The following is a 14,149-nucleotide window of genomic DNA, read 5'->3' as shown; positions in this document are numbered from 1 at the left end:
GAGAAGCACCAATCCCGAGCTCAAGGAAATCTGTCCCATCAATTAAAATAACGAAATAAGCACAAGGCTGCCTATAAACACATCCACCTCTGCCCACTCACTCCTCAGCAGCCATGGTGAAGAGAGAATAAATGAGCTTTGGAGAATGCCTAGAAGGTTAGCAACTTGCCTTGGGAGAGCCAAGAGGGAAGAACGCCATGCTTGAGCATCTCTCCAGAAGAAAACCATGTTAGAAACTCCTTCCCAACCTTTGTAATTTTCTCATCTGGTAGAAGAGAAGCAGAGAACTCAGTGGTTTGCTGGGTTCCAAGGAGAAGGCAGGCCATTCAGGTAACTATAGACTTCATAGACTGGAATATTATAAACCAGATTTTTTTCTGGGACAATGAAGGAATAAATGAACAGGCAATTATTACAAACAAAACAAAGAATTAAAGAGTGTAATTGAACTGGAAAACAGTATTTGGATGTTTGGACTCCAAATGATCACCTAAGCCTATTATCAGCATATATTGAGATAAATCTCTCACTAGAGGAGAACATCCTCAAGAATCATTCAAAAAGAAAACCAACAATTCTTGTAGAACACATCTTTCACAAAATATTATTTTCCTACTAGTTAGTGGAGTTATCTCACCAGTGAGCTCATTTCTAGGACAAATCTGCAGTGTTCGATGGTTGTGATCATACTTCTGCAGTTCCAGTCTAACACAAAGGAGAACCAGTTTTAAGACAGACAAGAAACAGTTGCTATGAGACCATTATTAGTACAAGAAGATGCAGACCAAACACCTACATTGGCAAGAAATGGCATTTAGATAACAGTCTGTCTTGTTTCTTTTTGTGCTTGTAGCCATACTTCAAACAAAACTTTGTTTGCACAAGCTCTTGCAAAAACGAACAAGTGTCAGCTTAAGAAGGGGGAAAGACATTCAGAAACTGAGCTTTCTTTCTAAATCTGAGCAACATTCAGTTCATTTCTTCCTTACTCCATTATACGCCCAGCTCTACCACCGAGACCACGTTGAGCAAGACCTTTTATATTTTAGCTGCATTCAGAACCAGTGCACTTTCAGAAAGAGAAAAAAAAAGTAAGAAATGGTCAGAGTTCAAAGGCAGATCTTGGGAAATGACTAATTCACAGTCTTAGTGTATAATGTGCCCCAGCTGAACCAAATTACACATTTTTTTAGTTGCATGTGTCACTCTCCGAAGAACAAAATGGGAAAATTCCTTTATCGCACTGCCTCCCAGCTATGGATTTGAAGCAAATTGGACCACTTTGGATTAGCTTCAAGAGTTTCTGAAACACCAGCTACATGGTGATGTATTATCTGAGGTCACACACACTTTGCAGTCTCCCCAGACATCAAGCCCACGTACATACGTTTTTCTATTCTGTGTAGGCATGCGGAGGGGGAACTGTAAGTTGCAGATGGCTGAATATAGTATTGTTGGGCCCAGGGCAAGACTAAAATTAGTTTTCCAGAACCTTCAGTCCAGTCCCAAGCGAGCCAGACCATGTCCCAAACATGCAGGTATTGCTGCTGTCTAGTGCGCACAATGCACAAGTGCTGTGGGATCTTAGTAGGTGGAAGGGGTTAGGGAAGGTATGAAGCTGCCAGGTCTGCAGAATCTGTAATACTGCAGACAGACAAAGCATTTCAGGAGAGATGTAAAGACCTCAGACAGACAAAGTGTATCAGGAGAGGTTTAAAGCTTAGCACATAGTAAATTCCAGCAAGTTCAACAGGACTTGAAGGTATGAACACAGATCACAGCCATTAATCTCTGTGCGTTTTGGTTCGTGAGGTGAACTCATACCTTCATGTCTGCTTCTTTCCATATCTTGTCCCTCTACTCTACCTTTCCTCCTGCCCAGACTCCAGGCTGTGAGGCTGAGCTTGAAGCTATCACATTTCTATTGAACCTTTGGATTTGTAAAAGCAACGGCTTATTTCAGACACCACTATCTTTTATACATCAAAAGGTGTCCGAATGTAATTTCACTTAAATAGAGAACCAAGCACCCAATTCACTGAAATCAATCATTTGAACCATCTCACCTGGAAGTACAGAGAGGGTGGAAACATTTGGAGAAGGCAGAACCCCTGGACTGGCAGAGCACAGGCCAGCACCACGCGAGGCAAAGCGAATATTTTCACTGCAGTCACAGAAGTAATTGCAACACAGTGTAATTATTTCTGAGCGAGCTCAGGTGCCTGCAGCAATGTAGGCAGTGGCAGAACGGAGCTTGGCGTGGACTAATTGACTCTGCTTCTCAGCAAGACTGATATTGGTACCCAAACTAAGCTGGCTGTATCTACATGTATCTGCAGTTGTTCCTGTGAATGCTGGACCCAAACCAGACAAGTGAGAAGGAAGAGCATGATTTTGGCCATCAAGGTGACAAGAAAGCTAGTATCTTCAAAAGTGACAAGAACTACCTTAATGTGTGGTGCCCAGGCTGCAGGGCATATCTACACTGCACAACAGTACTGTCATATCTAGACACTCAAGAGTCTCTGAGCTGGCAAATTCTATACAATGCAAAGAAATGCTACGGAGAGAGATTATGCTGGGTCCTCAAAGCAGCGTAGCTATGTGGCTATGATGTCATTGCTTTCTTGTCCAGCAGTCCCTCTGTCTGCCTAGTACAGTTGACAGTGAGAAGTCACAGCATGCAAACCAATCCATCACATTAACACTGTTCCATGATTCATCATGACAAATTAACAAAGATGCTGAACTCTGTGTGGCCACCTCTTCTGGTGGCTACTGTCTGGATTCCCCTTGTCCTACCACAAAGGGAGCAACCTGCCCAAGGATTTTATCCGTAAAACACTGGAGAATGACAGCTGAGCAGGTCAGGGGACATCTGGCTAATTGCAGATGCCACCTCTCCCAACTCTTCCCATGTCTAATTATGTGGGTTGCTTGGCGGCACATTAAAACTCCAGCTGGGACAAAAAGGAAGATCTAGTAACAGAGTGTTATTGTAGAGGTTGTCCCACCAAAGGCTTCCTCTATGACCTTAAACAAGTGTCTTAGCATTGTTTCTTAAGAAAATCTGAATCTGGATCAAAAGAAGATGTTTATTCAAATAGCTTTTCCCTATTTTTAAATGTTCTTTTCCATCCAGAAAAACTTGCTCTTTCAATGGAGGTGCCTAGGCTCTCTGCATAATGTGCACAAGAGAGAATGGGACCCAAAGCACCCAGCAGACAAGGGCCAACAAAGTGCCAAGGAGGAGGGTGACAGCACTAATCTTCCTCTTTGAGGTAAAACAGATCCTTAAGACACCCAAGGGCTTTAAAGGCTTCCAGTATAAAGCAGGTGCTGAGAAGAGATGTTGACTCTAACTCTTTCTGCAGCTCTTGTTCTCCACATCTCTCTGCACTTCCTTCTTTCTTGTAATTCATGGCTAATGGACAGTGGAAGGACACTTGGTCCTCAGACAACAGATGCCATGAAACTATTCCAGGTGGGCTGCACAACCATCACCCATTTACGTACTGCTGGTGCCTGGAACAGAACCTGGTGCCTTCTAGATCTCAGTACAAACATCTCCACTGCTTGCAGCAAGAACCCCCCTGAGAGTTACAGACCCATTCACGCAAAGCCACGCCAAGAAGTTCAGTGCTGTCATAAAAGCAAAGTTTTGTGCCTCGAGGGCCACACTCAAATTTTTGCACTATGCCTTCATTGTTCCTTTTCCTCATGCTGGCTTGCCGTCTGTATTGTATTGGAGGCTTTCTAAGGGCGTGACAGTACTGGCACTTATGACACACAGCAACGTGGGTCCCACCATCAGCACGCCTCCTCTTGCCCAGGTTCTGGCCAACACTGCCCACTGTCCCAAAGCACCACCCACCCTAGTAGAATTATTCTGGTCTCAGAGGACCTCTCCGACCCCTCTTTTGTAAGGCTGGCCCAGTCCCTTCCCTTACCTGTTGAGCATGTTGGACTGGTAAATCCTTTTCTCCTGGGTGTTGTAACAGCTGCTCTTGGGCTCAGGGATGAAGCTGTGTTCAGACAGCATATCAGAAGCAGCCGTGGTGATTATGGCTATTCCATCCCTCACTCTGGCAGGAAGACCATAGTCCCATTCATCATATGAGACAGAGATGAGCCCGGTGGGGAACTCGGATGGCACTGTGTCTGTATCCCCTGCCACCAGGCTGGGCACGATCCATGTGTAACCATAGCCTGTCAGACCCACGGAGTTGGCCACCTCGAAAATGTAGGTGGCCTCTTCCTTTGTGCAGTATAGGAGGATAACAGGGCTTTGGAGTTTCTTGAGCTGGTTCTGGATCTTTGAGTCCCCATCGTCCAGGGACATGTCCAACAGGAGAACTTCCTCCAGTTCCCAACCCACAAAGCTGTGCTCAATGGTACTGCGGATCTTGTTCACAAAGTCCTGGTAACCAGGGAAGTAAGTAGTGACAATGGAGAAGATGTACCAGTCATACTCTTCCATGATGTTGAGCATGACAGAGGCTTGCTGTTCTATTGATGGGCCAAACTGGAAGAACATGGATGACTCATCCTGGAATAGGAAGTCAAAGAGAGGAAGAGAGAGAAAAAGAAAATAAGAACAGGTCAAAGAAAATAAACAGCATTCCTAGTCAACCCATTGAGCATGGAGAGGGAGGGACACAGTCAGAATCTTACACTCCATGTCTTGGCCAGAGCTTAAGGACTTTTAACTTTTGAAAATCTAAAATTTAAGTGAACCAAGTGGGAAGGATGTAAAGCTTTTTTATGACCAGATGTCCTTACTTTATTTTTAAAGGCAAGTTGCCGAAATTACTTAAAGATTTCAAACGTTAGGCATGATTCTAACAGACAGGAAGCAAGTGGCACACAAGTGAGGGCAGAAGAAAAGAATATGTACAACATATTCCATGGCTGCAGAAATTAAGAGCTATGATAATCCAGAGATTATCATAACCTTATATGTAGTATAAACAGGATACATAGCAGCTTTGATTTTTATTTAGTTTGGTACAGTCAATCTAGTTTGAGTATCCAGACTGAAGTACAACTAGAGAAAGCAAAACCACTGGACACAAATAGAATCATAGAATCATCAAATCATAGAATAGTTTCAGTTGGAAGGAACCTTTAAATGTCATCTAGTCCAACCCCCCAATAAAGCTCTGAGAGCCTCCACTGCAAGCTCCTCTCAAAGCAAGCAGTAGCACAGACTGTTACAGCTGTGAAGGCTCAGTCTCAGAACATCATAAAACATAGTAAAATGGAAAAATAAAATTCTAAACTATCATGGGGTTTGTTCATATTACGTTTTAGAGAAATGTCAGCTCAACATTTCTATTGGTATTGCTTTCATATCCTTCTACCATGTCAAGTTCATCTTTGCAAGGACCAAAACTTGTACCATTTTATAACCTCCAAGACTCCAAGGGGGTTTTGTACAGATCTCAGCTTTCCAGTGGTATAGTGTAAGCCTTTTTCATCCTGGGATTTCACAAGATACCAGGCTTTCAATTTGTGACTAGTCCAGGAAAATCCAAATCCCTGCTTTTACACAATCCATGATGGAAAGGAATGGAAAAGGCATTTCCCAATATGCTTTCTTACAGATTCATCTTCTGTCTTCTAAAATCAACTGCAAATTCCCACTGACTTCTGTAGAGCAGTATTAGATCACAAACAAACAAACAAAAAAGGCAGAATTAAATGATATCTCTCTCCAGAGACTCCCATTACAGTAAAAAAGTTCTCCAAATCCAATCATGACTTTTAGGAATCAGATAGCAGCCCCACCTTCTCTCAGTAAGGTAGAAGAGCTGAACCAGAGACCCAAAAGGAGGTAGTCAGGAGTTTTAGACCTGGGGAAACTCATTTTGCAAATGCCTCAAGACATTACTTCAAGATATTCATATTTATAACAGCTCTCTACCAAATTCATTCTCCCACGGCCTGGCAGGTAAAGCTGTTTTTCAGTAGGGATGCCAGTTAATTATCCATCCATCCATCCATCCATCCCTCCCTCCCTCCCTCCCTTAGCCATGGTTTTGATTACCTCTAGCAATTTTCTTTACTTGCAAAATATACCATAGCTCAGCAACTCCAGAAAAAATGCTCTAGAGGATCTTGCACCCAGCCTCAAGCTGTTTCTCTTTCCTGAACTCCCTCCGGGTCACATCTATATGAAAGAGTCCTTGCTCCCAGATCCCCATGCCTCTCCTGTGAGGTTTGGTGATTAAACTCTGTTCACTTCCTCCACAAAGCTCACCACCCACTTGCGAAAGTACTCCTAGGGCTCCTCTCTGCTCACTGGAAAAATAAATGTACACAAAAAGAATGAGGAAAAGAAGACAGAAACAAATTGGAGACAAGTTAAAAAACCAGGAGCAGCAAGTGAGTGTCTCAATCTGTGGCAACCAGCTCATATTTTCCATCCCTGGAATTCGCTCTTCTCCCAGAATTCCCTTCAAGAAAAGAACTTACTCTTCCAATAAAAAGATACTTTTTATCTTTGAAGCTTATGGAGCAGATCAGGAAAACCAGAGGAAAGACTACACTATTGTCATGGGATCTGCCACAGTTAGAGGAAAGCCTGAGCAAGCATCTCCAGCACCCTTCATAGCACTGTGCCTTTGAAAGCCACTTGTACCGAACTGAATGCTACAGTGTGAAGATTTAGCCTTGCTGTAACATGAAAAGGCAAGACAGCTACACTGATGACTGGTATTTATTTTTATATTAAGTCCAACAAAAGCTTTTCTACACTTATGCATAAGAACCTCTGAACTGACTGTGAACGTCCACAGTTTCTACCAGAGAGTCTAAGATCTAAAGGACCAGGTGATTTCCTCAGTGACAAACAGGGAACGAGATGGTAAAACCACTAGTATTTTGAGGCTGCATACACACACACACACGCAGGAGTTAGGAGGTATGATAGTGGGGTGCAGAATGCACTGCCCTTCCTGTGATTTTAAACATGGTCAGATGCCCCAGCTAAAGCACCTGCTCACAGTTCATTCCACACAAGTGCACAGCCCAACTGTTGAAGGGAATTCAGCCCCAAAGACTCGGGGAGAAAATTCAGAACTCCTCAGTAACCAGAGTGTATCGGAAGATCAAAAATTAATACACCAAATGGAGAGCTTTATCGCAACCCAGCAAAACAATTCCTCTTCACTGAGAAATGTATGTGCCCCTCCTTAAATCAAACAGCACATACCACTTGACTGTGCGTGTAATAATCACTCTTGAGCAGCTGCTTGCATTTTTTATTATAGAAGCAGCAAGAAGGGTCAACTTCTATTCAAAAATCAGAGCATTAAAGAGGTGCAAGCCAGTCCAGCTTTTGGCTTGCCAAGATGTCTCTTGGCACTTGATCACCCCAATACTTGGGCTAGCCAAATGTTCTTCATTTCCTAATCAGCTCAGCACTCAGAAAATAGAGGGGGGAGGGAGGAAGGACGGAAAACTGTGTAGAAGAAATTGTCCCTCTTGTAATAAATCAGGAGAATTGCTGATAGAGCTGGAAGGGAAACTCAGAGACTGCCTTTTGGGGGACAAAAAGCAAACTAAGAAAAATGTCCAATAGCCACGATTTCCTTCCCGTCCTTATTTTTGACCACATTTGATGGAGAGTCAAGGAGTTGAACTGATAGAGAACCACGGGGCTATCAGAGTAGGAATTTGACCTCACTGTGGTGTCACAGTGAAGTTTTTAAATTAAGAGATAGATCTAAAGGGTTTTTACAATTTTTACACACGTATACCCCACAGAATAGTTATTGATTTCTTACAGTCCAAAACCAAAAAGGAATATTTTACCCCTTCAGACATTAAAGGGTTTTACAGAACACCAGAAGCTCCTATTTTTCTTCTGCAGAAATTTCATATTCCCCACCTCCCTTTCTCACCTTGGAACAGACAAAATATGGTTCAATGTTGTCACTGGGAGAGAGATTTTAGTTTGGGATGGGAATAGGTTGAGTTCATGGCAGAAGTCCCTTATATTGCACATCATTCAGATGAAATACAATCCCCTGGCTACAGGAAAACACTTGTCTTTCTCCTACAGTCCTTTCACCTGCAAGCTCAGGCTTACCATAGCCAACAGCTGCAAGAGACAGCAAGATGCTGCAGGGTGTCCCTCGCCCAGTTTGAAAGAGTAGGGGCTCCATTACAAGATCTCAATGCCTCCAGAGATCCTAATACTCCCCCACCATCACCCTGCAAGGTCAGGGATCTGTAGTTTGCAGAGCTGAGCTGGAGGTGGAGCCGATCAATTGACACAGCACCACTCCCCAGCTGACAGATGGCTTCCCACAGAAAATCTGCTCCGAGTTTACCGCTGCTGGGACAAGTATTGCCTCCCCCTCCTGCACGTTTAACCCCTCAGATAAGGAGGCTGGATTGCACATGGTGAAGGTGCAAAAGCACTTACGGTGAAGCCTCCTGTTGGAGACTGGTAGCTGGTGAGTTCCTAGGTGGTTGGAAAAGGGTTTGTGGAGGTAGCACTAGGCTTAGAGAATGACCAAGTGTTATTGCCACCAATTCTAAGTTGCCCAGTGCCTTCTGTGCCTCAAGGGCAGGCCCATGCACACGTTCCACGAAGACCAGGTCTGACCCCACCCAGGATGCACGGCCTTGGCAAGGCTGCAGGTGACTCCCCAAGGAGCCCTCCTGCAGCTGCACCAGTTGAAACCAATCACTGCCATTTAACAAACCATTTAGCTCAGATGTGGCAGGAGAGGTCCCCAGGGTGCTTTTCTCACAAGTTTCTTCGTAACAGCCTCTCTGGAATTCCCAGGCAAGCAAAAGCAATTACTGCCTTACAAACAACATTTTACTGTCCAGAAAAAAAATGCTTCTAGTCATGGAGCAGACTCAAGAACATCCCTAAAGCAGGAGAATGCAAGATCCCAAAAAAAGTTTGCAGTGGGCCAGTCATCTTGAGGAGCTAGCGAGCTTTCCACTGAGCCATAATATAACTCCTGACTTGCGGAGTGAGGAGATCAGAATGTTTCCTCCGTGCAGCGTATCTGAATGTGATCTGGTTCTGTGCACCATGCTCTGGTGGCTGGGCCACGAACAGACTTCTGTTACTGGTGGCAAGTTCCTTGAGCTCCACTCCAAGTGCCAGACCCTACGAGGGCCAGGTGTGTCAAGTTATGCACAAGGAATTTGAGTGGGGAGCAAGTCAAAAGCATGTGTTTGCTTCTTGGATTTGGAGAAATAAACCATGTTTTTGCAAAATGTCCTAGGCTGCTATCTCCACACAGGTGCAGGAGAAATGCAATTTGGGCTGCACCGGGAATAGCCCCTTTTTATTCGGCTTTTGGGGAACATCGGTATATCTAGCCCCATTTGCTGCTGCTGTATTAAGCTTCCCACCCAGCCATAATTTGACAACTGAGATCTGCCCTTCCCTTCCTTTCCAGTTTGCAAAGGGGATCCTGTAAGGTCCTAATGGCTCAGGCCTCTATCACTTTCCAAAGCCCTCTTCTCATTTTTTTGATTTAGAATAAAAGCTGTTCACGTGTCTTTAGTACAATCTTGATTTGCAAAATTTCTCTATGACCTACAGACAAATCGCATAGGGCTGCATCTTGTTTAGACATCGGCCCTGCCTATCACACCTTTCGTGGGGGCAAAAAGGAGTGAGCAAGCACCAAATAATTTCTGGGAAAACACAGACCTTAATTTCCCTACCTATGTATTTCTTTTTTTCAAAATTGGGACACTACTGTGTACCTATTTGTCACAGTCCTGGTGGGATACCTGATTCACTGGGAGTTTTATTGTTCATGATGGAAAATGCTGCAACAGTTCAAAGTCTTATAATCAATTTTTCTATATATCTGAGTCCCATTTGTTATAACAGATCTGACAGGAAATCAGGATCTTTGTTGCTTAAGTGTTCATTTACTCCTGTTTATTCTTACCACAAATGCATCACTGCCTCAGGCTAGCCTGCGGTCAGAATCTACTACCTGTTTGTTTTTTCTCCCCACATTTAATTTTTTTTATGTAGTTTTCAACAACTTAATGCAATAAAACTCTGGTTTTAATATTACGTGCTGCATCATCCTGTGTGAGTGTTTTGCTTGAGTGCTTGCAGTAGGGACTAAGAGAACACGGTGACACTACAGCCCTAGCACAATGTCCCTGTGGTGGGATTGGTGTCTAGAACAGCATCTCTGCAACTTTCACACACATAAACACTCACATTTCCACAAATACACACATTCACAGCAAAACCTACTCAAAGTAAGGTTAGAGCACATTGAACTGTGTCATTTCTTAATGACTCTCTACCTAGTTGATACTATTTAGTAGGATTCCAAAACTTTCCTGTCTTACTGGAACCAGTTCTCTGGGTTATTACTGATTTTGGCTTGCACAGCAGATGGAGAAGATGACCTCCTGCAATCCTTTCCCAGTGCTCTGATTCACTGATGAGTGGATCGCTGTTGGTGAAAATCCTCAGAGCTGCCCTGGGAATGTGCCGTCAGTGGGAAGTTCAAATTCGTTAGATGCAGAAGCATGGTTTACATAACTGTATTATTTATCGGTTTCCTCCCTTGTTCCCATAATAACTACTGAACACATTGGTCTCATTTGACAGAAGGATGCACAGCTCAGAGATGATGATTACAGACAAGTGATTACAGAAATTGGTGGATGAGTGAAAGGGAGAGACCCAGTTCAGTGTCCCCACTGATGGAAAGGCAGGCAGGATATACTGTGATAAATTAGTGGAGGGCTATAAGCGCCCTCTCTTACAGGAGACCGTGTTGCTCTCCTTCTGGTGCCTGCTAGGCAGGGCATACAAGTAGCCAAGAGAGAAGGTCTGTGGCAATTAGGAGAATGACTGTTGACTCTCTAGGTCTGCTCTGGAAGCCATGATCCCTAGAGGCTACTGAAAATTATTGCAATAAGGAATCTAGAGTTGCTAGTGTACCTCAATTTTGTCACCCATGAACACGGTAACTAATGTACTAAGATTCACATGTACAATGACATTAACTATACACACAAGTACCATCATATACACAGATCCCAGTCATGGCTTGGGCATTAATCTCTCCACAGCAGCAGAAACAGATCTGCTGCAGAGCCCTAGCCCAGGGGCAAGTGTATAAGTGCTCCAGTATCAAGCAGTTCCTGAGGGCTGCAATAAAAAGGTCTCTGATTAAAAATGACTCAAGGGCTGAAAACAGCTAAGTGATTTCCACGTTCCACTTAAAGGTCTACAGAAATCATTTGTTTGAAACATTTTGCAAACAGAGAAAACACAAGATACCCTAGATTCTGTAATCTTGATCTTGGGATTGTTTCACTCCATACCACATGCAGTTAATAAAAAAAGATGAAAGAGTCAAACATACCAGGGCCATTGTATGACTTACACAATTCAGAGAAAAACCCCAAAAGCTGTTTGGCTAGGGAAAGGGTGCACCATTTATGAATTTTATACGCAATTACTGGTCAAAGCAGGGTAGTATATGGTGGTATGCTATACCAGCTTCTCAAAGCATCACATATGGATGCCAGCCCTTTTCCACAGAGGGGAAATGGCAATTAGCAAGCTGCCAGGAAATACAGTTTTCACAGAAGGCTTGTTGCATTTCCATTTTCACCTCCATATGTGTGTGTTTCCTTGTTTGATGACCTTACATGGATGTATTAAATTACTGGTCACTCTGGGTAGATTCCCCCCACCAGGTGCCACGTTGTGTCAGCTGGCCATCTGGATGGCCCAGGCCTAGCTCCCCTGTCCCAGCTCAGACAAGCCCACTAAGTTGGCTTAGTATCCTGACACTGTCATCCAAAACAGTTAGAGGAAAGTCAGACTGCCCCATTACTCATCCATCCAATTACATCATGGCATTTGCCTGGGCCTTCTTTTCTGGCTGTCTTACCCTCCAGAATAAGAACTGAATTTTGACTGTAAGCTGAATGGGATGTCATTGGTACAGCCATATTAATCAATAGCAGCCATAAAACTATTCAGCACTCTTAAAAGTCCAGTCACAGTATTTGGCAAGACGTCATTGAATAAATTTCTCAAATCAACTATGCAGGGTGAAATACTATTTCTTTTTATCATTTCTAAATTAACTGCTCTTCCATTTCATCAAGTATGCCTTTGGTCTCTTATTATGAGCAAACCTTATTATGAGCTGAACCTCCAAATGTTCACAGAGTCTATTCAGATAAGTCCTGGCAGTTCAGCATTGCATTCAGTGCTCTCTGGGCCTCTCAGGAGCTGAAGATCTCCTCTCACTGCGGCCCAGCTGGGGACAGGGCAGAGTGTGTCTGTAAGGGCCTCCACTCACCTTCTGTCTCACGAAGTAGCGACACCCCCTTTCTCTCAGATTCTGCATTGCTTATTTAAGCATTAACCTTCTGCGGGCAAGGTTATTAGTTGCTTTGTGTCCTAACACACAGCACCTGCAGTCCTGGAGATGCCAAGGTCGACTCAGCCTTTATGGACAGAGCGAAGCTGGCTGTGCCCATGCTCTGAGCTGGCCAGACCACAGTTGAAGCAAAGTAGTCAATTTAAGATAATATTGTGCCACAACTTTATTTTCTCTTAGAGGCTGGCCTTATTAACCAGTTTAGATCACTTTCAGTGCATTGATGTAGCTTACATATCCTTTGGGTCAGAGCTTGCTTGCCTCAGAGTGTAAGTGAGCGGCTGAAGGCAAAGCCAGTGTAGACGTGCCCTCTGCTTTCCCTAAGGCTTCAGCCTCTTCCATTCTGCACAGCGGTAAATAAGTAAAAAAAAAAAAACCAGAAAACAATAATCCCGCTTCAAATGGAAGAGCTGTCTAGCAAGGAGGCAAAACCAAGAGCTGAGGTCTGACTAGATTACAGACTCCAGATTTCCCACTGCCCCATACATGGCTGCCTCTTCTCTAAAAGGGTCATAATTGACGGTCTAAGAAAAAAAAAAAAAAAAAAAGAGAATAAAAAGGTCGGACCCCCACTGCTTTGGTCCTACTTCAGCTTCGGCGTTTCCATGCCAACCATGCACTGGCAGAGCCGCCACGGCCGGGCCGGTGCTCCTCGCAGGCAGCGGGGCGGGGGGGGACACCCCGCATCACTCCCAGGCTGGGGCTGGGCACGGCTGCCCTCACCCCGAAGAGGGACTCATCCCCCGGCAGCCTGCTGGGACTGCAGAGATGGTCAGGGAGAGGAGGTGGGCTGACAGGCCACCCACCCGGACCTCTTGTGCTGGCTAACTAGGTGCAGGCAGGAGTTAAGGTTTGCCTTCGTCCTGCCCACCCAGCCCTTCTTCTCCAGGGCTGGTTCCTGACTTCCTCCATGCTCCTTGGCACGGTTTTCTTCTGTGGTGTGAGAAGGCGGCACAGAGCATATGCGCTACTGTTTCCCCTCGTTCATGCACCGCTTTGTCCTGGGGATTCAGCCCCACAAATAGAGCCAGGTTCATTTGGTTAGCCCAAGTCACTGGCTTCCCGCCAGCAAGGCTGCCCCAAAACTCAGAAAGAAGTGAGCCCAACTTTTCTGCTCCGGAGCCTGGGAGTAAGCATTCAGCCATTTCATACTCGCAGCTTTCTGAGACCATGAGGATTTACACTACCCTTCACTGCACCCTCCACATCAGAGCCTACCACTTTGTAAAGAAGGTGCTGTTTGCTAGGAATACACCTCCTCGCTGCCCTGGGCTCTCCCAAACCTGACTCACTCCAGCTCACTCCGACCTCTGTTTTACAGCTTGGGCTGGGACAGGAGCGCTGTCAAAACCTCGCCGTGCACCAGACGAGAAGGCAGCTCTGCGTGGTGCGTTTTAAGAGGGATTCTACTGCCTTCCTTATGCTGCTGGGATAGTATAAAAGAGCCCAGGCATAAAATGAACAAACAGTACCCTGGTCCACTTCTGTTTGGACATGCTGCTGGCAAGCAGCTGCCTCATTAGCACATAACGTGTATGTCTGCATCAAGAAACGGGAGGCACTGGAACCAGGAGCTGACCCTAAGGCACCTGGACATTAGCACTGTGTGGAAACTCCAGCTCAAGTTCAGTAGAGCTGCCATGTCAGGAGAGCTAACTAGTTCAAATCCTGGGCTGCACTGCCCTGGCGACACTCCTGGTTTCAGATGTAGCTGGAGACCCTCTAAGCCTAAGGAG

The 14,149-nt window shown here is 44.8% G+C and overlaps 1 protein-coding gene across 4 annotated transcripts in view; it reads right to left on the bottom strand.

Annotated features, from left to right (window-relative positions):
• Nucleotides 1–14,149, bottom strand: part of GRIN2B (glutamate ionotropic receptor NMDA type subunit 2B) — a 211,213-nt gene that overhangs the window by 116,415 nt on the left and 80,649 nt on the right. For all 4 annotated transcript variants that reach the window (XM_075428941.1, XM_075428942.1, XM_075428943.1 and 1 more), the window contains one exon: nt 3,951–4,549. In XM_075428941.1, coding sequence (XP_075285056.1) covers nt 3,951–4,549 — 599 coding nt within the window. The remainder of the gene's footprint in view (nt 1–3,950; nt 4,550–14,149) is intronic.

The sequence above is a fragment of the Opisthocomus hoazin genome, chromosome 8 (assembly GCF_030867145.1).
Source record: "Opisthocomus hoazin isolate bOpiHoa1 chromosome 8, bOpiHoa1.hap1, whole genome shotgun sequence".
NCBI classification, from domain to species: Eukaryota; Metazoa; Chordata; class Aves; order Opisthocomiformes; family Opisthocomidae; genus Opisthocomus; species Opisthocomus hoazin.
Note: the sequence above shows the minus strand (reverse complement) of the source record. Positions and strands in the feature narration are given on the sequence as shown.